The sequence below is a fragment of the Chiloscyllium plagiosum genome, unplaced genomic scaffold (genome assembly GCF_037043375.1).
Source record: "Chiloscyllium plagiosum isolate Xiang-an unplaced genomic scaffold, Cpla_swu_hap1 HiC_scaffold_1, whole genome shotgun sequence".
Classification (NCBI taxonomy): domain Eukaryota; kingdom Metazoa; phylum Chordata; class Chondrichthyes; order Orectolobiformes; family Hemiscylliidae; genus Chiloscyllium; species Chiloscyllium plagiosum.
This window is the reverse complement of record NW_028270139.1, coordinates 25,567,158-25,594,005: the sequence shown is the minus strand read 5'-3', so window position 1 is coordinate 25,594,005 and position 26,848 is coordinate 25,567,158. Positions and strand designations below refer to the sequence as shown.

Below are 26,848 nucleotides of genomic sequence, written 5' to 3'. Positions count from 1 at the left end.
ATGTTAACATCATGCTCAGAAGTGCCTTCTGAAGGGTCACAGGACTGATAACTTTAACTATTTTCTCTCCACAGATGCTATAAGACCGACCTAGTGTCTTGAGGAAAAAATGTTTGAACAGCTTTTCTGTACATAAATGATTTTTAAAAACAAATCAAAATGATTAACCTGAATGATTTGGCCAATTCCCAGTGACACACAAACGTCAGGTCTCAGCTACCAAAATATACCCCTTCAATTATATTACTTTTCAATCTTCTTACCTCTGGTTGAATCCTGGGCTTTCAGCCTGCAAAAATAAAAGAAAAGCTATAAAATTGCATGACTGTTAACATTATTTCCATTACATAAATGGCAACCCAGAAGTAAACATGAAAATAATTCAATGAATATTTTATGTTAATATCTGACAAAAAGTTTATGCATCAAAAGAGCAACAAATCAAACTGACAAAATTAATTGCATTCCTGCATGACTGTATGTACCTTTATTTTATTTTGTTTGGGATGATATTTTAAAAGGATTTTTTCTTTGTTTCTAAAAAACAAAGCAAATTGGTGGCATTTAGTTTCTATTGTAAGCATAACAATTTAATGATTCACAGTCAGCAGTTGAGATTTATACGGAGTATACTTGTTCATCATTGATCAGTTGCCACTTTTGCAGGTTTACTATAGGGATACAATTAGACTTAGGCCAATATGGATTCTGGTTCATTTCCCTGCAACTACATCTGATGATGGAGCTCAAATATTCTGAGGATAGACCACATTTTGGGAAAGTTATTTCTTTAACTGGGGATGACCTTTTCTCAAGTGATTCATTACATACATCTGCCCAACACATTCGTCATATTTCATATTATCATCAACTACGCTGCACATCCAAAAAAACCACCCCCCTTACGTTTAAATTTTTTGGAATGTCTTTATTGTTTGTCACTTCTGATGTTTTATTGCCTTGCAACCAAAATAGGTTTATTTACAGTATAAATCATGCACATTTACTTGCAGTGGAAAAATGCAGAATAGAACTTCTCAAAAAGACAGTACATTTTAAGAAATACTTTGTAAGACAGCAAGATCACTATATTATGTTACAGGGAAAGAAGAATACAAAATTCTCCTCATTTATCTTGCAAAATCCAAGAATGGATTAAAAAGTCCTTGAACTTATTGTTTGAAAAGGTATGATAGGTAAAATACTGATGTTTAATCATGAACAATATACAAAGACAATAGAAATCCCTGGACAGCTTCAGGTTCAGCCATTTTGTCTAGCGTCAGTTGTAGCAATTAGATATGTTCAATGGTGATCTCAGAGTCTGCTGGGAACACAGCTGTGATACAGTTAACAGTAATAGTCACTAAGTGCACTTTGACAGATTCCCAAGGGGAATGGATTTAAACATACCTCATCACTCTCCACCAAATTCTCAAACTGTAAATAAAAAGCAGAGTGTGGTTAATTTTAAGTTTGCATCATATTACACAATGAGATGGTTCTTCCACATTAATAGATGGAGTGAGAAAGACAGATGTCAATTTAGTACAAGAGAACCATAAGCTAACAATGATAGCCACGCCAAATTCTTCCAATTTCAGAGAAAGGCAGAGAAGTTGACTACTGCAAGTGTTCCTTGCAGAAATTGGTCTGATCATTCCACACTCCTGCCTGCCCCTAATAACCTTGTGTCCCCTCGTTTATCAAGAATCTAATTGGTCTTAAAAATAATCAAACACTCTCCTAATACTGCCTTTTCAGGAACAGGGTCCCAGGGACTCTTAATAGAGAGACTAAGGGTTGACAATTGAAATCATAATATTCCACCCATATCAAGAATCAAATGTGCGTCAATTTTCCCCACGGCAACAGAAACATCTATCTGCATAGAGAGAGCCATTAATAACACCTGTCAACAGCGACCTCTAGTGAAAGAGCTCCATATTAATTTAGATTTTACTCTGTCAGATTTCTGACAAGCAGAAACTGCTGCTACAATGCACCACCAACTAGTGGATAAATGTGGAGGATGACTGCCATGCTCTTACGCAGTAGTCAAAATGACAGCAACAATATAGTCACATTGTATGATGAGTTGTGCTACTTAGTTGCCAATCATAAGAAGTCTAATGAGATAAATCCTTGCCAACAGTAGCCTAATGATTAGCTAGTTATTAACCATTTTCTGGGCACAGAAGCAGTAAAGGGGATAAGCAGACTCTCTATGGAGTTAAGGTGATTTCACAATGACACCATATGAACATTGAAATCAAAGTCAAAGTCAATCTGCAGACTGGATAATCCAATAACTGAACCAGGCGGTCTTAATACTCAAGGGAACAGTCAGTCAATGAGCGAGTAATCAGTGGGAGTCATTAATCACGTATGTTGGTACATGCCAGTCTCTCGGCTTCTTAGGGCTCTGCACTAAATAAGCCTGTAAACAAATAGCTTAAAAAGTGTAGGGCAGTCCTTACTGGATAAGCAATGCTGGATGCTAGTACACAGCAGTTTCATCTTGAAAGTGGCAAAATTGAGCCTTTGTAGTATTTGTAAAAATGCTTTTTCCTATACAATAAAATCTATAAAAATTAAAGTATCAGAAGTCTAAAAATATATTGTAGCCCTCCAACTGGCAATGATACTTAAAATACATCTTTTTGGTGTCCAGCATAGCATACTAGGAGGGTGTTTCTGAAGGATTCAAGTACAGATACAAGGAAATGCCTAGTACATATATCTGTACTGATTAATGTAGTTAACTATTTGGCTGATCTAGCATAGACTGTACACAAATCCTTAAGCTTCTCATAAGTGATAAACAGCAACAAATTGAAAGGCAGCAACTTGGTAATGAAAATTAATCTGAGGTGGTTCATGATCACAGTAACAAAATATAGGCAGTCGATGATTTGTGGCAATTTTCTGATAGTTTATGGAGCTGTTAAGCAGCAGTTAGATATATTAGCTAATTGAATTAAGAAAGTATATAACCACAACAATTGGAGATGGCCTACACCAGAGGTCAACAGGTTGCTGAGGCAGGGAGTGTTGCTCTTGTTCAAGTTGCGAAGCAGCATCTTGCTCTCGAGTCTAGTGTTAGAGAACTCTTCCCTGGGTTTTCCAGCTCCTCTTTGGGTGTATCTTTCATTTGGAGAAGACAGCTCTTTGAGGACCCTGCCTGATAACTACTGAAAATTGATGGGAACTGCCCGATGACCACTCACTCTGCCCTGAACACTTGCTGTTATATTTCTAGAGGCATGTAATTTGTTGTATCAGCAATTGTCTGAACTTTTTGGTCAATGAACATGGGATAGATACTCAAGATATTAGATGACCATTGACCTGTTCCCAGCTCCATTTGAAGGCTAGCTTTCATTCCTTCTAAGAACAAAATTTATTTTCATAACGAATAAACTGATAATTGGGTACATTTGGCATCAGATAAATTGTTAACACTAGCTCAATGCACGTCATGACCTCATTGCAAAACAAAAGGTAAGAATTGCATGAAACAATGTTAGAACTTTGGAAAGTTAATTACTACTGTAATAGTTGTTAAATTTCATGTTGCAGAGTAAATGCTAGGAAAATTTAATTAAGCATGAATTGGATAAAATACTAAGTGCACTAACATGCAATAATTAATACATATTTGCAGCCACATACAAGTTTATCGCAGATATTTCCCTTCACTCATATCCTCCTTTTTCCACTGTCTTCTCACACCTCCAAAAATGTGACATAAAGTGAGGGGCTTATATGTTGCACATTGTATGACATGAATGAGCAACGTTAGCAAAACTTTTCATTGCTGGCCAGCATAAGTCTTGCTGAAAGCTGTTGACAATCAAAGATGCATTCTATTGTGTAACTTGAACAAACGCTCTTTATGAACGTAACAGCGAGGATCAGACATCCTGATCAGCAGAGACTGCTCTGCCATTCAATACAATCATAGCTAATCTTCAGTTTCAACTCCACTTTTCTGCTGGCTACCCATTTCTCTCAATTCCTTGAGAAATCAAAAATTAATCTCAATGTTCAATACATTCAACATTGTAGACTCCACAGCTCTCTTCGGTAAGTATTTTCAAGTATTCGTGACTGACAGTCCCAAATGATTGGCTCCTTATCCTGATACTATGCCCCTGCATTCTAGGTACATCAACTGGGGAAACAATCTCTGTGCCAAGTTGCCAAACACTTCAGAACCAAACATGTTTCTGTGAGATCACCTTCCACTTTTCTAAATGCCAGAGGCTACACAGAGTGCAATTTACTCAGCTTCTCATCACACATACAACCAAGTTTGCACAGGAACCAATCTGGTGAGCTAATACTGTACTGCCTCTTCCTTGGATATGGAGGGCAAAAAGGCACACAGTACTCGAGGCATGAATCATCAAAGCCCTGTACAAATGCATTAAAATTGGTCAACCATGATTACCTTTTCATAAAACCATGCTGACAATATCTGATCACAACATGGTTAAGTGCTTTAGAAGGACTCCCCTAAAAATAGATTCCAGTATTTTTGTGAAATTAATTGGCCTGTAATTATCTTTTTTTAAATCTCTTGCTCACTTTTCTTGAACAACAGAATTATATTTATTAACTTGCAATCAATCTAGGCAATATTGGAAAATTATCTCCAGCATGTTCATTACCTCTACAGTCACCCCTAAGAAACTTCATATCTAGGCCCTCATTTTTGGAGGGTGAGTCAGCTTTTAGTACCTCAAAACCTAATGCCTTTTCTCTTATGGATGTTAATTAGACCATAAGATATAAAAACAGAATTAGGCCAATCAGCCCATCAGGTTTGCTCTGCTACTCAATCACACCTAATATTTTTTCAAATCCATTTTCCTGCCTTCTCCCTGTAATCTTTGACCCCCTTGCTAATCAAGAACTCATCTGTCTTAAATAGCGACTTAGTCTTCACAGCTTTCTGTTGCAATGAATTCTGTAGGTTCACTATTTTTTGGTCGAAGAAATTAATGTTCTTCACTCTCTCTCAATGCAATTTGTATACTCTGAAAATAGAAAATATTTGTTCAATGTCTCTTGCCATTTCCTCATTCCCCATGGATTTTTTTTTCCTGTATGTCTGTCTGAGGGTTCAATGTTTATTTTACCCACTTTATTTCTTTTCAACATATTTACAAAAGCTCCAAAAGTCTATTATTATATCCCCGACTGGTTTATTTTTATTTTTTCTCTTTGCAATCAACATTTGGATCTCCCTTCAGAGGCCAGAAAAAATCCCTTGATAGGCTCTAAATGTTTTCAAACAAAAACTAGAAACATTTTACTGTGATTTAACAGAAAATCAGATTTAGCTTAGGGTGAGCCTGACCCAAATTGTATATAATACATAGATCACTACTAATCATTCACCAACAACTGTACTCTAATGGAAAACCATTTGTTTTGTTCTGGCAAGGGAGAAAATGTTAAAATTATGCCAATATACTTCACATTTTATGATCAGCAGTTAGGTTCAAGAAGAACTGGACTGAATCAGACTATTCCTCCATACAACAAGACTTAATCTTGTAACAGAGTACATTAGAGTGTGCAGACAAGTGTTGCACCCATGAACTGAATACTTTTTGAATAATTTGGCATGTAGAAATACTAATTTTCTCACTTCAAATGGTAACATCAAATGATGAAGTAATACCATCTTCTACTAGCATGTTCAACTGAAAAATCTTGTGTGCACTATTTTTTTACAAAACTTTACTCATTCGTTCACTTTAGTCAGAATATTACAGTAACAAGTGTGCAAGTCAGGTGATGTATAATCAGCACTGTACTACTTACCTCTATAGTGAAGTGCTCTCCAATAGAACTTGTTCTAAAATACTTTGATCTAGAGAAAACAAGAGATTTTATTGAGTTTGCTTGATGAGCAGACAATACTTCAGAAAGTAACCTAGCAACCACACAACAGTGAATGTTGTGACTTGTACAGTATAAAAACAAAACAAGAAAGATCAGTCTAGAATTATGGGTTCAGTAAAATGCAAGAATGCATAGTTATTTCTTTGGACTGATGCATTGTCCAACAGTACCTGTTTACTTTATAAATAACTACATTTTACTTGCTAGACATGTCACTATTGGGCTCATTTACCAAAGGGAAAAATAACAACAAAATTATATTTTTAACATTAACATGCTTTAAAACTGTAACAATCTTTCTTCATCACTATCACAGCAAACAATCATAATCATCAACATTTAGCCTTAGCACACTGCACACCTAGTCATATTCTCAACAAACACCTCATGATTTCATTGTGCTTATGTGGAAAATATGTTTCACTGAGGGATAATTAAAAAAAGGAATGTTGAGTCAAGGAAAGAAATATTAGGAGGGATAACTAAATGTTTGGTAAGATTTCAGATATAAAGCAAGTGAACAGGCTGAACTATTTAGGGACTAAATGCCAGAGGATCACCACTCCCACACTGTGGAATTATAACGGTATAATTGTAACAAAGCAGACGGCTAGAAATCACAGGATGCTGGAAACCTGCACTTTACCATGACAAAATTCTTGCTTGTGTTGATTGATGATTCAATGAAATTTAATGTTTTACTTATCAGCCATTTTTATAACTATTTCAAATTGAACATTTTTTCCAGCTAAATTGAAGAATTGAGGCTGAGATTATTAAAATGGAAGAAGTGTTGTGAGCCTTAAAAGGTATTAAGATAGATAAATCCCTGGGTTCTGATGGGATCTATCCCAGAATATTGAGTTAGGCTATAGGACAAATTGGAGCATTAACAGATATCTTTGTACCTTCTCTGGCCACAGGTGAGGTCCCAGAACACTAGAGAATAGCCAATGTTGTACCATTGTTTAAAAAGGGTAACAGGGACAATCCAGGAAATTACAGGTTTGTGAGCCTCATGTCAGTGGTTAAAAAAAAATTACTGGAAAATAATCTCGGGGCGAAATCTCTTAGCAGCAAATGGATTTATTAGTGATAGACAGCACAACTTTGTTCGGGGAGGTTGTGTCTCATTAACTTGATTGAATATTTTGAGGAGGTAACAAAGATAATAGATAAGAGGAAAGTGGTTGACGTTGTCTACATGGATTTCAGTAAAACTTTTGACAAGGTCCGTCATGGCAGACTGGTACAAAAGGTGAAGTCATATAGTATTGGGGTGAGCTGGCAAGATGAATACAAAACTGGCTTAGTCATAGGAGACAGAGGGTAGCAGTGGAAGGATGTTTTTCAAAATGGAGGGTTGTTACTAGTGGTACTCCACAGGGATCAGTGCTGGGACCTCTCTGTTCGTGGTCTACTTAAATGATTTGGAAGAAAACATAACATAACTGGTCTGATTAGTAAATTTGTGGATAATACAAAGATTAACGGAGTTGCGAATAGCGAGGAGGATTGTTAGAGGATAAATGGCAGATGGCATTTAATCCAGACAAACGTGAGGTGATGCATCTTGAAGGTCAAGTACAGCAAGTTATACAGTAATGGCAGAACCCTTAGGAGTACTGATATGCAGAGGGATCCAATTGTGCAGGTCCTCAGATCACTGAAGGTAGTAACGCAGGTTGATAAGGTAGATAAAAAAGGCTATGGCATCTTGTCTTCATTGGTAGGGCATTGAGTATAAGGATAAACAAGTTATACTGCAGCTCTATAGAACTTTAGTTAGGCCACACTTGGAATATTGCATACAGTTCTGGTCACCACATTACCAGAAGGATGTGGATGCTTTGCAGAGGGTACAAAAAAGGTTTACCAGGATGTTGCCGGGCATGGAGAATTTCACTATAAAGAAAGTTTGGAAAAACTGGTTTTGTTTTTACTGGAATGTAGGAGGTTGAGGGGTGACCTGACAGAAGTTTAAGAGACTGTGAATGATATGGATAGAGTAGAAAGTGAGGCTATCTCCCGGAGGTGCAGGGGTCAATTACTAGGGGACACAGATACAAGGTGTGCGGGGGTTAAAAGAGATGCGAGAGGCAAAGTTTTTCCACACAAAGGGTGGTGACTGCCTCAAATGCACTGCCAGGTGGTGGAAGGAGACAATAGCAGCATTCGAGAAATACCTGGACAAGTACATATACAAGAGAGAATAGAGAGATATGGATCCTCTAAGTAAAGACAATTTAAGCATGGAAGAGCAAAATATATGTCAGCGCAGGGTTGGAGGCTGAAGGGCCTATTCCTGTGCTGTATTGTTCTTTGTATTATGATCAGCTGCTAACCACTACAAATTTGAATTCCACATATTGTTGCAAAGAATAAGACATCAGGTCTATAACTGCACAGGGAACCGTTTCCTAATGACAATCATACTGTATAGGGTTCTTTGAATGTCATGTTTAAGTACAGTTGGGTGCCCTTCCATCTTCCAAGATGCATAATTAAGCAAGCTGCAAGGCTTCACGAGGGCATCAGCTGGAGTCAGATTCAAAACCAGAAAATGGCAGTAAAGAGTCAGTAACATTGTGGTCTTTGCACTCCGGTATGGTAGCTACTTTCAAGACTTTGAATAATCAAGTCAACATTGTCTTGACATTTAAGATTTAAATGGACTAGCACAGTGCAGGCTATTAGTTGTTCATAATTTGCCAGCATCCACAGTTTGTATCAGTCACATGCTTATTTAGGACTGTTAAATCAGTATCCCGTTATTTTGCAAATGTCTGTTTCCCTCTAAATCGTTGAGCTTTAGACAAAATAGTAGATGTTAACCTGAGGTCTGGTAGTTCTGCAGATAGCACTTCCACCTCTAAGCCAAAAGCTCTAGGTTCAACTCCCACTCGATGACATGTTGGCATGGAAGTACAGAAAAAGTTCAAACATGCTGATTGCCTTTCCGACTATTGTCTTATTACTACCCAAGGGAAAAGAAAGGAGTGAAGCTACGAAAAACTAATTTAAGGAAGACTGTCTCAAGAGGTCACCAGTTTATCATGTCCAAAAGAATTCAACTATGCCCTTGTCAAATATCAAAGCCCCAACCTCCTTTTAGTGAATATGGAATCTTTCACTCTAGCTATTTAGCTGCTGTCAGATGAAAATAAACAGCTAAGCTTCCTGAACAGACTTTATTATGGGACCTTGGCTGAAATTTGGTGTAAGCAGAATGCAGAACAGGTTTTAATTTGTAGATGATGCCTTCAGGCTACAGAAGTAGCAATACTGCTATCCCTGATTACATACTGTTGGAATGTGGATATGCAGTTAATAACTGAAAACTGGCTCCAACTGTGACAGCTTCAAGCTAAAATTGACATCTAGAGATATTGCTTAAACATCACATCTTCGAAGTTATTCAGCCATTCTTCCCATAGCCTAGGCTTTTTTTTGTAGTCCATTCATCCAGAATATAAACAGGATTTCAACAAGTAAAATCATACAAGCTTTACTGTTAATATTAACTTGCACCCCTCTCCAAATTGCAGTCTCCAATCAGACTGCTTTATTATTTTAAAAGAAGGCCTAGAAAGTTAAATGCTTACATTAACCTTGAAATGAATTCTTCCAGAACACCAGTGTTATTGTTTTCCTATGGTACGACTTATGGATTGACTTCCCACCACCATGTACCCCCCCACTAAAGGCAAAATAATTGAGTTGGGCTGTTTGATCAAATGGCTAGAAGTGTTAATCAATTTTGCCACTGAGCCAATTTCCACTGAAAGCAGAAATTATTGGAAGTGTTGAGCAGTTCAGGCAACATCTGAGAAAATAGCAATCAATATTTCAGGCAATGACTCATCATGATGCAGTGGGCATTGTGCGAGGCTTAATGATTAGCAATGACATTTCCCAGATCATGCATCCCACCATCATTAGTTAAAAATTTGGGGATAGTCACTGATAATTGTATTGTTTAGTTTGAGGTGCAACTTTTCAGATACCAAAGCAGTCTGTACCCATGTGATATGATGGGAATATCATCCAATATTTAACTAATAAGCAGCAAATAACATTCACACCACACAATACAAAGCACGATCACCTTCAATGAGACAAATCTCTAAACCTTCCCCAACCCGTTAGGAAATTCATAGATAGAAACAAAGTTAATGTTTCATTATGACCCATTTTAAATTGCAATCAGGAAGAGAAATAGTGCCAACAGATACCAGGTCTTGGCTGTCACCACAGGGGTAAAGAGGAGATGAAAGATCTTGGTATAAAGGTCCATCAGTTGCAAAATGTGCAAACCTCCAAAACTGAAGCAAGTTAAAGATGAGACCAAGCATTACAGGTTTCCTCTCAATAAGTGATCAAGCGATGGCCTGATAAGATATAGCAAATAGACAGCAATAGAAATAAGTCAATACTGTCATATCAACTATGCCAACTCACTAGAAGTGAAAATGAATACATCTGCGGGAAGTGTCACCAGAGCTCCAGGTTTCAGAATCTGATTGGTAACAGGAATCACTGCTGTGCATCTGCAAGGTGGAGTTCTACCTGGACAGTAGATATGGGAATGGTCATATTGCAGGTTAGAGGTGCCCAAGCAGTGAGGGTGAGAGAATACCAAACAGACTACAAAAACTAGCAAGGCATAGCAAGAATCCCCTGCAAATATTTTAGCTTCAGATTCCATAAATCTGCCTGCTGCTCAGAGTTGTTACAACTGTACAAAGTAAGCATCAATATCATTTGTCATATCAATGTACACTAATAGATTTTCATGTGGTCCCCAACTTTCTGCTCATCTGCTGTGATTTTTTTTTTAGTTGATGGACCGAGTCACAATAAATCAACTGGTATAACAATGAAAGGATGCACATCCCAACAGCACTTTTCATGACTGACGTCTCGCAGCATCACAGAACAAGTACATACTTTAAAAATGCAGTCAGTGCTTTAACATTCAGAGAAACAGAAATAAGCAACTGACCAGGTAATTTGTTTTTGGTGATGCCAATTGTTGCCAGGAATTATTGTTGAGGATTGCTTACAACTTTCAAGGAGGCATTCCACACCTTGTTACGTCGTATCTTAAAGATGACACACCCTCTCAATACTACTGTGAACCATCAGATGATATGCTCAAGATTCAGCAGTGAAACTTGAATTCAAATCTAACTCAAAAGTGAGAACAGTACCATAACTGTAAAACAACTTAATAGTATACTGGCGATAACGTAGGGTTGAGTATGAGTGTCCTTCATAAGGGCATCTATTCATGGGTTTTCAGATGGCGGAAGAGGTCAATCCAGGATCCACAGATTCTATTGCAATGTGGGCATCGGTGGGTAGGAATGGAGTTTGGAGATGGGCCTTCCTGATGTTCTATCTCTGTGCAAGAGAGAGTTACTTCTGTTCAGCCGCATGGCAGAGACTGTTTTCATACTGCATGGCTACTTGCTGGATGATGTTTCTCCACTGATTCCAGTTTAGAAACATGTACTCCCAGATGTTGATGTTGAGAATTGAGGTTGGTCCAGATGTTATCTTTGAAGCTTTACTGTTAGCCAACAAGGGCATGCTGACTTTCCTTCAGCTTAGAGTATGTAATCTGTTTTGGGAGGCACGAGTTGGGCATTCAGATGACATGACTGGTCCATCCATGTTGCTGTTGAATTATGGTAATGGTGATTCTACCTATGTTGGTCTCCTCCATGACTCTGGAGTGAGTTTGCTGGTCTTCCCAGGTGACGTGCATAATTTTTCATAGGATCTCTGGTGGTGTTGCTCGAGTGCTTTAAAATGCCTGTTGGAGGTAGTTCACATTTCAGTTCCATATAGAAGTATGGGGAGGAAATTTAGACTGGGCCTGAAAATCATCTTCAAAGACCCCCGCTTCTGAGTTGGGCATTGGCTGCACTGGCACAGCTCAGATGGTGCTGTAACTCTGCATCAATGATGGCCTTGGAGGAGAGACGGCTGCTGAGGTAAGGGAAGTGATACACATTTTCAAGGGGCTGGCTGTTGATCCTTATTGTATGAGGGGTGGAGGGACGTTTGGGGTTGATGAAGTGCTAGGATTTTGTTTTTATGTTCAGGGCGAAACCTAGGAACTTATATGCCTTGGCAAAGCCATCCAAGATGCTTTGCAGATCTTCCATAGATTGTGGTGCAATGGCATTGGTGTCAGCATATAGAAGCTCAAAGATGGATGTAGTGGAGACCATGCTCTTGAACCTATTAAGGTTGAACAGCCTGCCGTCCAAACTGTAAATGACTTGAATATCCTTGGGTAGGCTTTCGCCAGTGAGACGGAGGATGATGACAATGAAGATGGTGAACATGGTGTGTGTGACGAAGCAGCCCTGCTTGACCCTGGTCTCCATGGTGAGGGGCAAGACTTCAATCCACAGAGGTTAGTCACTGTTGCAGAAATGTCATCATGCAGCAGCCTCAACATCCTGATGAACTTATCACAGCAGCTGCCTCACGATAGTTAACAGCCAGGTCTTCTGGCAGACACTATGTAAAGCCTTAGTTAGGTTGATGAAGGACGTGTAAAACAGTTGTTTGTGATCCTGACATGTTTCTTGTAATTGTGCGCATTCTATCAGATCGAATGAAACGGTTGGAGCGACAGTTAGAGGCAATGGTGAATTTATAGGAGCAAGGGGGTGTGATGGATGTCAGTTATAGGAAGGGGGAAAATTCGCAGATACAATCACATAGATGGGTTAACTGAAGGAAAGGTAAGAGAGGTAGGCAGGTAGTGCAGGTGTCTTCTGTGGCTGCACTAATTTCAAACAAATATGCTGTTTTGGAAAATGTAGGGGGGTGATGGTTTCTCAGGGGAACGTAGCATGAACAGTTAAGTTTCTGGTATCGAGACTGGCTCTAATGTGGTGAGGAGTATGTCGGGTTCCAAGAGATGGATTGTGTTAGGGGACTCTAGTCCGAGGCATAGACAGATGTTCCTGTGGCCAACAGCTAAAAATCATAATAGTGTGTTGCTTCCTTGGTGCCAGGATCAAGGAGGTCCCAGAGAGGGGGTAGAATACTCTCAAAGGGGAAGAGGGCCTAGCAGGAGGTCATTGCACACGTTGGATCTAACACCACAGGAAGGGAATAGGTTGAGATTCTGAAGGGAGAAGAGAGAGAGAGTTAGGAACGAATTTAAAAATGGAGGTCCTCAAGAGTAATAATATCTGGATTACTCCCATGATTACTCACTACAAGGTAGTAAGGGTAGGAATAAGAGGATAGAGCAGATGAATGCATGGCTGATGTTGGTGTATGGGAGAAGGATTCACATTTTTGGTTCATTGGAATCTCTTTTGAGGTAGAAGTGACCTGTACAAGAAGGATGGATTGCACCCAAATTGGAAGGGGACTAATATACTGGCAGGGGGATTTGCTAGAGCTGCTCGGGAGAATTTAAAATAGTAAGGTGAAGGAGTGGGACCCAGGGAGATGGTGAGGAAATAGATCAACCTGAGACTGGTATAGTTGAGAAAAGAACTGAGCCAAACAATCAGGGCAGGCAGGAACAAAGAGAACAAAGAAAGATTGATAAAGTAATTATGTCAATGCAAGGGGCCTAACAGGGAAGGCAGACGAATTCAGGGCATGGTTAGGAACATGTGACTGGCACGTCATAACAATTATAGAAACATGGCTCAGGTTTGGACAGGACTGGCAACTTAATGTTCCAGGATACAAATGCGACAGGAAGGACAGAAAGGGAGGCAAGAGAGGAGGGGGAAATGGTGTTGTTGATAAGTGATAGCATTACAGCTGTATTGAGAGAGGATATTCCCGGAACTACATCCAGTGAAGTTATTTGGGTGGAACATAGAAATAAGAAAGAGATGATCACATTATTGGGATTGTATTATAGACCCCCTAATAGTCACAGGGAAGTTGAGAAACAAATTTGTAAGGACATCTCAGTTATCTGTAAGTATAACAGGGTGGTTATGGCAGGGGATTTTAACCTTCCAAACATAGACATGGACTGCCATAGTGTTAAGGGTGTAGGTGGAGAAGAATCTATTGAGCATGCACAAGAAACTTTTCTGATTCAGTATGTGGATGTACTGATGAGAGAAGGTGCAAAACTTGACCTACTCTTGGGAAACAAGGCAGGGCAGGTAACTGAGGTGTTAGTCAGGGACGCACTTTAGGGCCAACGACCGTAATTCTGTTAGTTTTAAAATAGTAATGAAAAAAGATACACCAGATCTAAAAGTTGAAGTTCTAAATTGAAAGCAGGCCAATTTTGATGGTATTAGGCAAGAACAATCTGCGAACATCTGCTGATTGGGAGCAGATGTTCGCAGGTAAAGGGACAGCTGGAAAATGGGAAGCCTTCAGAAATGAGGCAACGAGAATTCAGAGAAAGTATATTCCTGTTAGAGTGAAAGGAAAGGCTGGTAGGTATAGGGAATGCTGGATGACTAAAGAAATTGAGGGTTTGGTTAAGAAAAAGAAGGAAGCATGTGTCAGGTATAGATTGAATGAATCCTTAGAAAAGAGTATAAAGGCAGTTGGAGTATATTTAAGAGGGAAATCAGGGAGGGCAAAAAGGGGACATGAGATGGCTTTGGCAAATAGGGTTAAGGAGAATCCAAAGGGTTTTTACAAATACATTAAGGACAAAAGGGTAAGTAGGGAGACAATATGGCCCCTCAAAGATCAGCAAGGCAGCCTTTGTGTGGGAGCCGCAGGAGATGGGGAGATATTAAACAAGTATTCTGCGTTAGTATTTACTGGGGAAAAGAAAATGGGAGATATAGAATATAGGGAAATAGATGGTGACACCTTGAAAAATGTCCATATAACAGTGGAAGAAATGCTGGATGTCTTGACATGCATAAAGGTGGATAAATCCCCAGGACCTGATCAGGTGTACCTTAGAACTCTGAGGCGCTAGGGAAGAGATTGCTGGGCCTCTTGCTGAGATATTTGTAACATTGATACTCACAGGTGAGGTGCCGGAAGACTGGAGGCTGGCTAGCGTGATGCCACTATTTAAGAAAGGTGATAAGGACAAGCCAGGAAACTATAGACCAGTGAACCTGACATCATTGGTGGGCAAGTTGTTGGGGGGAATCCTGAGGGACAGGATGTACACGTATTTGGAAAGGCAAGCACTAATTAGGGATAGTCTACATGGCTTTGTTCATGGGAAATCATGTCTCACCAACTTGATTGACTTTTTTGAAGAAGTAAAAAAGAGGATTGATGAGGGCAGAGCGGTAGTCGTGATCTATATGGAATTCAGTAAGGCATTTGATAAGGTTCCCCATGGGAGACTGGTTAGCAAGGTTACATCTCAGAATACAGGGAGAACTAGCCATTTGGAGACAGAACTAGCTCAAAGGTGGTGGTGGAGGGTTGTTTTTCAGATTGGAGGCTTGTGACCAGTGGAGGGCCACAAGGATCGGTGCTGGGTCCACTACTTTTCATCATTTATATAAATGATTTGGATGTGAGCTTAAGAAGTTAGTTAAGTAAGTTTGCAGATGACACCAAAATGGGAGGTGTAGTGGACAGCGAAGGTTACCTTGGATTACAATGGGATCTTGATCAGATGAGCCGATGGGCTGAGAAGTGGCAGATGGAGTTTAATTCAGATTAATGCAAGGTGCTGCGTTTTGGGAAAGCAAATCTTAGCAGGACTTATACACTTAATGGTAAGGTCCTAGGGAGTGTTGCTGAACAAAGAGACCTTGGAGTGCAGGTTCATAGCTCCTTGAAAGTAGCATCGCAGGTAGATAGGATGGTGAAGGTGGCATTTGGTATGCTTTCCTTTATTGGTCAGAGTATTGAGTACAGGAGTTGGGAGTTCATGTTGTGGCTGTACAGGATATTGGTTAGGCCACTGTTGGAATATTGCGTGCAATTCTGGTCTCCTTCCTATCAGAAAGATGTTGTGAAACTTGAAAGGGTTCAGAAAAGATTTACAAGGATGTTGCCAGGGTTGGAGGATCTGAGCTACAGGGAGAGGCTGAACAGGCTGGGGCTGTTTTCCCTGGAGTGTCGGAGGCTGAAGGGTGACCTTATAGAGGTTTATAAAATCAAGATGGGCATGGATAGGGTAAACAGACAAGGTCTTTTCCATGAGGTGGGGGAATCCAGAACTAGAGGGCATAGGTTTAGGGTGAAAGGGGAAAGATATAAAAGAGACCTAAGGGACATCTTTTCCACGCAGAGGGTGGTACGTGTGTGGAATGAGCTGTCAGAGGAAGTGGTGGAGGCTAGTGCAATTGCAACATTTAAACGATATCTGGATGGGTAAATGAATAGGAAGGGTTTGGAGGGATATGGGCCGGGTGCTGGCAGGTGGGACCGGATTGGGTTGGGATATCTGGTCAGCATGGATGAGGTGGACTGAAGGGTCTGTTTCCATGCTGTACATCTCTATGACTCTGAAGATTATATCTGTTGCTCCTCTTGACGGGTGGAAGCCACACTGATTCAGGGAGTATTTCATCAGATAATGGCAGAAACCTATTAGCAAGAACACATGCAAGTACTTGCCAGTGATTGACAGAAGGGAGATGCCTGTGTAGTTCCTACAGTCAGCATGTTATCCTTTATGTGGTCACAACTGGAGCACCCCTGAGCTCTGAGAGGAGTTTTGCTTTGAGCCAAATCTTCAGTAGCAAAGCTCTTGGATATTTATAGAGCTGAGGGTCAATCTCTTTTAGGATGTCTGCAGGAGGTCAATCAGGCTGGGCAGCCTGGTTGTTCCTTGGGCTCCTATGACATCTTGTGCTTCACTCACACTTGGGAGTGAATTTCTGGGGAATTTGGTTGGCGGTTTCTAAGTTAACACTAGTTTTAAGGTTGAGGAATTCATGGTAATGCTCTCCACAGCAGGTGATTATTGTCTCGTTGTCCTTGAGCAGTTTTTGTCCATCTTTAGAAGGCAGGGGGTTTCGTCCATTGTAGATTGGACTGTATACTGGCTTGTTGACGCTGAAGAAGTTTCTTGTATCTCAGGCATCTGATAGTCGCTGGGTTTCCAAACATTATCAGCCCACCATTTGCTTTTGAGCTCCCTTACTCTCTTCCGGACAATTTACACAATAAAATGGTAATAAAAATTGCCTCGGCAAAAACTGCTCTACTTTCCATTTCACACCTGACATTGTCTTTTGTCATTTAGTTTAGTGTTTCTGGGATTGTGTCACATTTGCACTTAGAGCATAAATGAACCTTTTTGGGTACAATTCTCTGCACAGCAAGACCAGACACACACACGCGCACGTACACGTGCATGGGAAACATCACCTGGCATTCAATGGAGTTCTTTCTTCATCGTATCACAAAGCTTAAAATTCCCAAGTGGGACTTCGTTAATGATAATATTGCCCACAAAGCTGACCAGAAAGTGGATTTATTTCTCAATATTTTGTCAGCACAAATATCTTTGGGAGTAACCATACACCCAACATCCCAAAAAGACAGAAACACAATCAGGAGTACCATTGTTGCATCTGTAAATAGTTCTTTTTTTACAGCTTAGAAAATGTCCTGCAAAGTAGCTCAAAGATAAATAAATAAATAAATGTACTATGCTTGACCACGCTTGTAATTTCACTTTGTTATTTCAGAAACTCAAAGAGAATGTTGAATCACTTCCATGGAAATTTTAAACATGAGAAAGGTCATCAAAATTGCGGCATACTCACCTTCAAGCTTATCAGGAATTGCTCCAAACCTTGAGATTTGTAATCTAACAGATCGTGTACTCTTGCTTATTTAATACTCTTATTCAAGGCTTTGAATTACGAATGGCAGAGCAGTCGGAAGGGATCTGTCCTTTCAATTACTCAAACAAGCACATTAAATACCTACCTGAGCAGAATTCTGTTACTACATGTGTCAGTTTTATTTTCTGTTCTTCAAATAACCAGAAGAAAATAGCTCTGCAGGCGATTTCATTTTAACTTTGAAGGATGTAGATTAGAGTGACAAAAATTCAAGGTTTGGATCTTCCATTGTGACTTGGATTATTACAAGGTACTCATAACTATCTAGACATTTCTTTCTACAAACTTGGATAATATGGTGGTGAATTGATGTTGAATCCAAAATGTTTAATGAAATACTTAAAATGTGGAGGAGAGCTGGGTTCCATTATCGCAAAATATTCTTTTAGAAATCTGTTGCTCAGGAAACAGAACTTGTATAGCTGAAATGATTGTTCTGGCTGTCAAATCTTCACCTTTTAGACAAAGGGAAACAAGGAGCAGTAATTTGCAATTATAAGATATTATTTTTGATTGTGTGCGAATTGGCATGAAAAAATCAGAATGATACTTAAGTAATTATCATCTCCTTATTCTGCTGTGCACCTGTACTTCTGGGATACACTGCACATTACACCATTCTTTCCATATCTTGTGATCTAACTCTGAGCTTCTACTTTTCCACTCAAATGTGACCTTCATATGCCTTCTGGGGAAGTCTTTACTGTATCATTTTAGTTATGATTATTCTGGATTTAGCTAATCAAACTTCATCCTCCACTGAGAGGTAATTTTTTTGTTAGGCCTATAGGTTAGGTAAAGTTGATAGCTTTCTTTGGTCATATGTCATCAGGCCATCCCTTGTTCACTTGCTGAGAAAGCATCTGTAATTCCTCATCTTTGCTGGTCTCATCTTTAATATGAATCAGTTTTGGAGGTTCTATGTTTAATATACCTCTATCTTCTATCTCCTTTTTCTCATGTGGTCACAATAAAGACAGTATCTGCTGGCAACATTTCTCTCAGATTTCTGTACTAAAATGAAGTTGAAACTCTGACGCTTCAAGAACATCTCCTTTCTTGTTAGTGGCCTGCACAGATTTTTCTTATAAATCTGCTCTAGTGGATAATAGTCAATTTCATCATTACCTCTCCACCCGAGAGATATGCATGCAACTCTACACAGCTGCCAAAAAGCTTGCCTATGTTGGCATATCTGGTCTCAACACTCACATGCAAAGACATAACTTCATTTGTTGTCTTTAGTCTTATCAAGGGCTGACCTGTGCTTTGGTAACAACATCTACTTGCAGAATCACTGGTTTCTCTGATGGAATTATACAGTCATAGAGATGTACAGCATAGAAACAGACCCTTCGGTCCAACCCGTCCATGCCGACCAGACATCCCAACCCAATCTAGTCCCACCTGCCAGCACCTGGCCGATATCCCCCCAAACCCTTCCTATTCATATACCCATCCAAATGCCTCTTAAAATGTTGCAATTTACCAGCCTCCACCATTCTCTGGCAGCTCATTCCATACACCTACCACCCTCTGCGTGAAAAAGTTGCCCTTTAAGTTTTTTATATCTTTCTCCTCCTACCCTAAACCTATGCCCTCTAGTTCTGGATTCCCTGACCCCATGGAAAAGACTTTGTCTATTTATCCTATCCATGCCCCTCAATTTTGTAAACCTCTATAAGGTCACCCCTCAGCCTCCGACACTCCAGGGAAAACAGGCCCAGCCTGTTCAGCCTCTCACTGCAGCTCAGATCCTCCAACCCTGGCAACATCCTTGTAAATCTTTTCTGAACCCTTTCAAGTTTCACAACATCTTTCTGATAGGAAGGAGACCAGAATTGCACGCAATATTCCAACAGTAGCCTAACCAATATCCTGTACAGCCGCAACATGGCCTCCCAACTCCTGTACTCAATACTCTGACCAATAAAGGAAAGCATACCAAACGCCTTCTTCACTATCCTATCTACCTGTGACTCCACTTTCAAGGAGCTATGAACCTGCACTCCAAGGTCTCTTTGTTCAGCAACACTCACTAGGACCTTAGCATTAAGAGTATAAGTCCTGCTTAGATTTGCTTTCCCAAAACGCAGCACCTCACATTTATCTGAATTAAACTCCATCTGCCACTTCTCATTGTCTCCATGTATACTATTTCTGAATTGTTGCAATTTTTATGGGGCTCTGACCATTGTTACTTATCAGCTTCTCTCATCAGATCTTGAAGGTTTACTGTGCTTTGGAGGTGTGAGGCATGAAATAACTCATGTTCTCAGTCCTTTGAGCTTCCATCTAAGATAGGTGTGAATTTTTTTCCCCCAGGACTCAGCTTAACTATCACGTCTGAATACCATTCTGAAGGACTTGCATTCTATCACCTTCGCAATGCATTTCTCTTTGTTTATCTTGATTCCAAACTTTCTCAGTCCTCTCCAGGTCTGCATGGAGATGGTAGACTCAATCTTTTCCTTCTATTCCATAGATCCGCATACCATTAGGTTTGCGAAATATTTCTTTGCAGCCCTCTAATGTCACATTTCCACTAGAGTAGGCATTGGCTAAGGCCAAACGTGAGATAGAGCAATTTGTACAAAAGGGCACACTGAACATTGTTAACAATGAAGATTTCTCATCAAGCTCCACCCTCCAGTCACCATTTCTTGCACTTAATTTTGAAATGTTGACACCTTCAAACCTTGAGGAGAAAGTGTGGTCTGCAGATGCTGGAGATCAGAGATGGAAATGTGTTGCTGGAAAAGCGCAGCAGGTCAGGCAGCATCTAGGGAACAGGAGAATCGACGTTTCGGGCATTAGCCCTTCTTCAGGAATGAGGGAAGTTGGTCCAGCAGGCCAAGATAAAAGATAGGGAGGAGGGACTTGGGGGAGGGGCGTCGGAAATGTGATAGGTGGAAAGAGGTCAAGGTGAGGGTGATAGGTCAGACTGGGGTGGGGGCGGAGAGGTCGGGAAGAAGATTGCAGGTTAGGAAGGCGGTGCTGAATTTGATGGATTTGACTGAGACAGGCTGGGGGGAGGGGAAATGAGGACTGCCCCGGCCGACCCATTGTTTCCGCCTGCTCCTGCCCCACCGAACTCATCTCCGCATACTTTGACACCGTCCTGTCCCCCTTAGTCCAAGAACTCCCCACCTACGTTCGGGACACCACCCATGCCCTCCACCTGCTCCATGATTTTCGCTTCCCCGGTCCCCAACGCCTTATTTTCACCATGGACATCCAGTCCCTGTACACCTCCATCCCCCATCACGAAGGACTCAAAGCCCTCCGCTTCTTTCTTTCCCGCCGTACCGACCAGTACCCTTCCACAGACACCCTCCTTCGACTGACTGAACTGGTCCTCACCCTGAACAACTTCTCTTTCCAATCCTCCCACTTCCTACAAACGAAAGGAGTAGCCATGGGCACCCGCATGGGCCCCAGCTATGCCTGCCTCTTCGTAGGATATCTTCCGCAACTATACTGGCCCCACCCCCCACCTTTTCCTCCGCTACATCGATGACTGTATCGGCGCCGCCTCGTGCTCCCACGAGGAGCTTGAACAGTTCATCCACTTCACCAACACCTTCCACCCCAACCTCAAATTCACCTGGACAGTCTCAGATTCCTCCCTCCCCTTCCTTGACCTTTCTATTTCTATCTCAGGCGACCGAATCAACACGGACATCTACTACAAACCAACCGACTCCCACAGCTACCTGGACTACACCTCCTCCCATCCTGCCCCCTGTAAAAACGCCATCCCATTCTCCCAATTCCTTCGACTCCGCCGCATCTGCTCCCAGGAGGACCAGTTCCAAAAACGCACATCCCAGATGGCCTCCTTCTTCAAGGACCGCAATTTCCCCCCCGACGTGGTCGACGATGCCCTCCACCGCATCTCTTCCACTTCCCGATCCTCCGCCCTTGAACCCCGCCCCTCCAACCGCCACCAGGACAGAACCCCACTGGTCCTCACCTACCACCCCACTAACCTCCATGTACAGCGCATCATCCGCCGCCATTTCCGCCACCTCCAAACGGACCCCACCACCAAGGATATATTTCCCTCCCCTCCCCTATCAGCATTCCGTAAAGACCACTCCCTCCGTGACTCCCTCGTCAGATCCACACCCCCCACCAACCCAACCTCCACTCCCGGCACCTTCCCCTGCAACCGCAGGAGGTGCAAGACTTGCGCCCACACCTCCCCCCTCACCTCCCTCCAAGGCCCCAAAGGAAACTTCCATATCCACCACAGATTCACCTGTACCTCCACACATATCATCTATTGCATCCTTTGCACCCGATGTGGCCTCCTCTATATTGGGGAGACAGGCCGCCTACTTGCGGAGCGTTTCAGAGAACACCTCTGGGACACCCGGACCAACCAACCCAACCACCCTGTGGCTCAACATTTCAATTCCCCCTCCCACTCCACCAAGGATATGCAGGTCTTTGGACTCCTCCATCGTCAGACCACAGCAAAACGACGGTTGGAGGAAGAACGCCTCATCTTCCGTCTAGGAACCCTCCAACCACAAGGGATGAACTCGGATTTCACCAGTTTCCTCATTTCCCCTCCCCCCAGCCTGTCTCAGTCAAATCCATCAAATTCAGCACCGCCTTCCTAACCTGCAATCTTCTTCCCGACCTCTCCGCCCCCATCCCAGTCTGACCTATCACCCTCACCTTGACCTCTTTCCACCTATCACATTTCCGACGCCCCTCCCCCAAGTCCCTCCTCCCTATCTTTTATCTTGGCCTGCTGGACCAACTTCCCTCATTCCTGAAGAAGGGCTAATGCCCGAAACGTCGATTCTCCTGTTCCCTAGATGCTGCCTGACGTGCTGCGCTTTTCCAGCAACACATTTCCACCTTCAAACCTTGGAATAGCGTAGTTAATCTTTAGTGTCGATTATTAGTACCATGCAAATTCTTAGCAATCCATTTGGTTTCTCCTTCACCACAACAGAGTTTACCCAATCTGTCCATGTCACTGGTGATGATTTTCATTTCCATCTTTTAGAACATAGAACATGTCAGTGCAGTACAGGCCCTTCAGCCCACAATGTTGCGCCGACCTATTAATCTGATGCCCACCTAACCTACACTGTTCCATTGTTATCCATATGTCCAATGGCCACTTAAATGCCCTTAACTTCAGCGAGTCTACTACTGTTGCAGGAAGACTATTCCACGCCCCTACTATTCTGAGTAAATATCTGCCCTAAATCTATCACCCCTCAATTTAAAGTTATGTCCCCTTGTGCTCGCCTTCACCATCCGAGGAAAAAGGCTCTCACCATCCATCTTATCTAGCCCTTTGATTACCTTGTAGGTCTCGATTAAGTCACCTCTCATCCTTCTTCTCTCCAACAAAAACAGCCTCAGCTCCCTCAGCCTTTTCTCAAAACCTTCCTTCCGTGCCAGGCAACATCCTAGTAAATCTCCTCTGAACCCTTTCCAAACATTCCACATTCTTGCTATAATGCAGTAACCAGAACTGTACGCAATACTCCAGGTGCAACCTTACCAGTGTCTTGTACAGCTGAAGCATGACCTCGTGGCTCCGACACTCAATCCCTCTACCAATAAACGCCAACACACCATGTGCCTTCTTAACAACCCGATAACCTGGGTGGCAACTTTCAGGGATTTATGCACCTGGATACAGAGATCCCTCTGTTCATCTACACTGCCACAAATTTTGCCACTAGCCCAGTACTCTGCATTCCTGATACTTCTTCCGAAGTGAAATACCTCACACTTCTCCGCATTAAACTCCAAACTTGCAGATTTTCACAAGATTTCCTTTTACTTCTTTAAGAGGGGGATAAATCACTAGTATAATAATTGGGTGGCAATGCTCAGTATCAGACATCATTCCTTAGGTAACAAATATCTTCCAAATTTTCAGCAATTTGAGAAAGATGTTAGTTTGTGCTCCAGAATCAGTCTTGATTTTGAGAGTCTTGGTTCTGGGCCTATTGTACACCCTATTCCTGACCTGAATGGTTATATGAATGGCCTTTTTCTTTGTGATTCGTTATATTCAGCTACGTTATGCAGAGGTATGGTTTCAATGCCCATTATGCCCTAATCTCATTGGCATCTCATAGTATATGAACATTTTGTTTCGCTCCCTTCTTATTCACTTTTATTAAGTCCTTTATTATCTACTTTCTGTATACTGTATATCTTTCTCTTGTGATTGGGCTATCCACATACTTGTCAGTTTGATCCATGCGATGAGGTATGTGAACTTGTGGTCATCCACAGCCTGTGTCTGGTCTGCATTCCTTTGTTTCAGTTTCACTGCATCAACTCTGGTGCCTTTTTTGTGACTTAGATGAAGGTTAGCTGTTTGTGTAGCTGACGCCTTCCTCTGTTTGCTCATGGATTCACGTGCTCTGGCACTGTCTACTGCCAGTGATACTGAGCTTGACCTTTCTGATCAAGTCTTTGTACTTTATTGCGTGCAGAGCCCCAGATGAGCTGGCTAATCAGCTTTACATCTTCTGGCTGCATTTTTCAATCTTAAGAAATTATCAATAGGCTCACCTGGTTCCAGCTTTAGGATACGAGCATCATTTCAGCAAATCTAATAATTTGACTTTGGCTGTATGTGCTGAATATTTCAGTTTGTTGGCATTTTTACTATCATCATGCCTTCATCTTCCAAATATTAAATGAATTTAGCCTTTCTCTCCTGCCTACAAAAGGATGTAGTTGATCCTGTCCTCTTCAATACAACCTTTTAAAAAGCTAAAAAGCTAGCCTTCTGTTCAGACTTCTCAAATGCCTTCACATCATCATCTAATTATCATGGGCTGGAGCTGTGCATTCACTACTGTGGCTTCTCCCATTTTAGTTTCTACATGATTCAGTTTTCTTTTCTCTCTTTGGCACTAATTCAGGTTGAAGTTTCTCAATTTAATTCAACATTAAATGTGTTTTGGTCTTACTCATTGACACCTGCTGCCACCAATTCTAGTTCACAGAAGTTTGAAATAAACAGTTTTGGACTCAAAATTGCTGGGTCTTCCCAGAGTACATTTCTTGCTGCTCTTTCCCCATGGTTCGTGGATGGACAAATTACTGCTTAGCATTGGACTGCATTAAATGTGGCACCCAGGATATCCACATTACAATTAGTTCTTCATGAATACTGTAACAACACTACAGTGCTCATTCAAATAGGCAAAAGTGAGGACTGCAGATGTTGGAGATTAGAGTCGAGAGAGTGGTGCTGGAAAAGCACAGGTCAGGCAGCACCCAAGCAGCAGGAGAATTAACGTTTCAGACAAAAGCCCTTTGCCCGAAATTCCGATTTGCCGCCTCATCAGTTCTCATTCAAATGCCCACTTGAGTATTGCAGTCTCCCTAGTCGCCACCGTTTCCAATTATAAAGAGTAAAAAATGGGCAAGTAGCCATTGAAAGTTGCCCTCTTTCTAAATCTTTGAAAATAACCAAGTTATAGGGCTTTAAATATCTAAAGGTCGAGGATCATTGCTCATAGCTAGTGATAATAAAATATCTACAAACTTTTAATCTGCAGCTGCTTGAACAACATAAATTACTGACAAGTAATAGCCATACATTACTAACCATATTATTTAAAAAAACACTTAAAAATTAAATTTTGTGTATGCACATTTGTACATGTGCTCGTTGCCATGCAACGCCTGCATCTATTATATTCTCAGAGCTAACAGAGACTGCCTTCTGCTACAGAATTGTCTCAGACATACTGGTGAAATAACGGAGTGAGAAATAGCAATTGCAACACAACACTATTACATGCAGCTCTTCAGGACTTAGCCTTTTAAACGATTGGATGCAGCAATTTAAATTAAACGGCCCAAATTGAATATTCTGGTAGACCACAATAAATAGTGGTTGAAAAATATTTTAAATATTTGTGTGCAGCTGTAAGAGAAAAGTTATTCACCCATGATTAATGCATACCATACCTTGAACTTAATTCACCTACCGTTCCAGTAAAAGTGCAGTGTGACCTGTAGTAACTGGCCATTTACAAGCACTGATAAGAGCTTTGTGGTTGCATTAGATCCACATTGTTGGCATTTAGCCCCAGTATTTACCAGTGCAGATTTAACTTCACCCATCCAAGTTCTGAATATATTGAACAGAATCAATGCAAATTGGCAGTGCAATACTGATTAGTATGCACTCATATAACACATTGTTGTTAGTACTCAGAATATCTACCAAAATATTTAAACTGATAGCGAAAGGCTTGTAAAGTGCCAGAAGTAGTAAGCGAGACATTTGCCAAGACATTTTTTTACTTAAATCAACCAGTTGAGATGAGTTACCACATACCTTAGTCACCCTCACATCATGAAATGGTACTTGAACAGAGACCTTCTGGCCCAGGTGTAGGGATTATATCACTACCCGACAAGGCCTAATAAGATATGGGCTTGTGTTAACACCCATATGAGGATATTCATTTTTCTTACTTTCAACAGGCATCAAAACTAAAGACAGCTCCACTGAAAGAATTTACTGATTTTAAGTAGTTACATTACCTCAATGACACTGTATCAAAACAATATCCCAAGGTTTGTGGCTCAGGTTGAGGTTTAGGGTGTAGATTTGCTCGCTGAGCTGTAGGTTTGATATCCAGACGTTTCATTACCTGGTTAGGTAACATCATCAGTGGCGACCTCTAAGTGAAGCTTCACCTGGAGATCGCCACTGATGATGTTACCTAGCCAGGTAATGAAACGTGTGGATATTAAACCTACAGCTCAGCGAGCAAACCTACACCCTAAATATCCCAAGGAAAAATGACCAACGCATTTGTAAACACTCTTATAAATTGGCCAAACAATGCAAATTTAGGTCTGAATTTAGTCTTATTTACATGAGGTACTTCACAACAATATTTTCCAGCTACATTTTAATCTGACAAGAACTTCCTTGTTTGAGAGATGTTGTAGATGAGCACTTGAAGCCAAGGCTGACATCAGTAACTGAGACAGTAAATTCAGCAAATGGACTGTCTTCTAGTTTGAATTGCAATACTTAGGTGATATTTTATACATGGAGTTAAATGTAAATACACTCAATTCAATTGAAGTAGCAGATTCTGATTTGGGCAATT

General features: G+C 41.1%; 1 protein-coding gene across 2 annotated transcripts in view; it reads right to left on the bottom strand.

Moving 5' to 3' along the window:
- The window catches only part of ap1ar (adaptor related protein complex 1 associated regulatory protein), a 128,476-nt gene that overhangs the window by 56,963 nt on the left and 44,665 nt on the right, over window positions 1-26,848 (bottom strand). For both annotated transcript variants that reach the window (XM_043697636.2, XM_043697627.2), the window contains exons 2-4: window positions 5,839-5,887; window positions 1,414-1,440; window positions 264-289 (exon numbers count right to left, since the gene is read on the bottom strand). In XM_043697636.2, coding sequence (XP_043553571.1) covers window positions 264-289; window positions 1,414-1,440; window positions 5,839-5,887 — 102 coding nt within the window. The remainder of the gene's footprint in view (window positions 1-263; window positions 290-1,413; window positions 1,441-5,838; window positions 5,888-26,848) is intronic.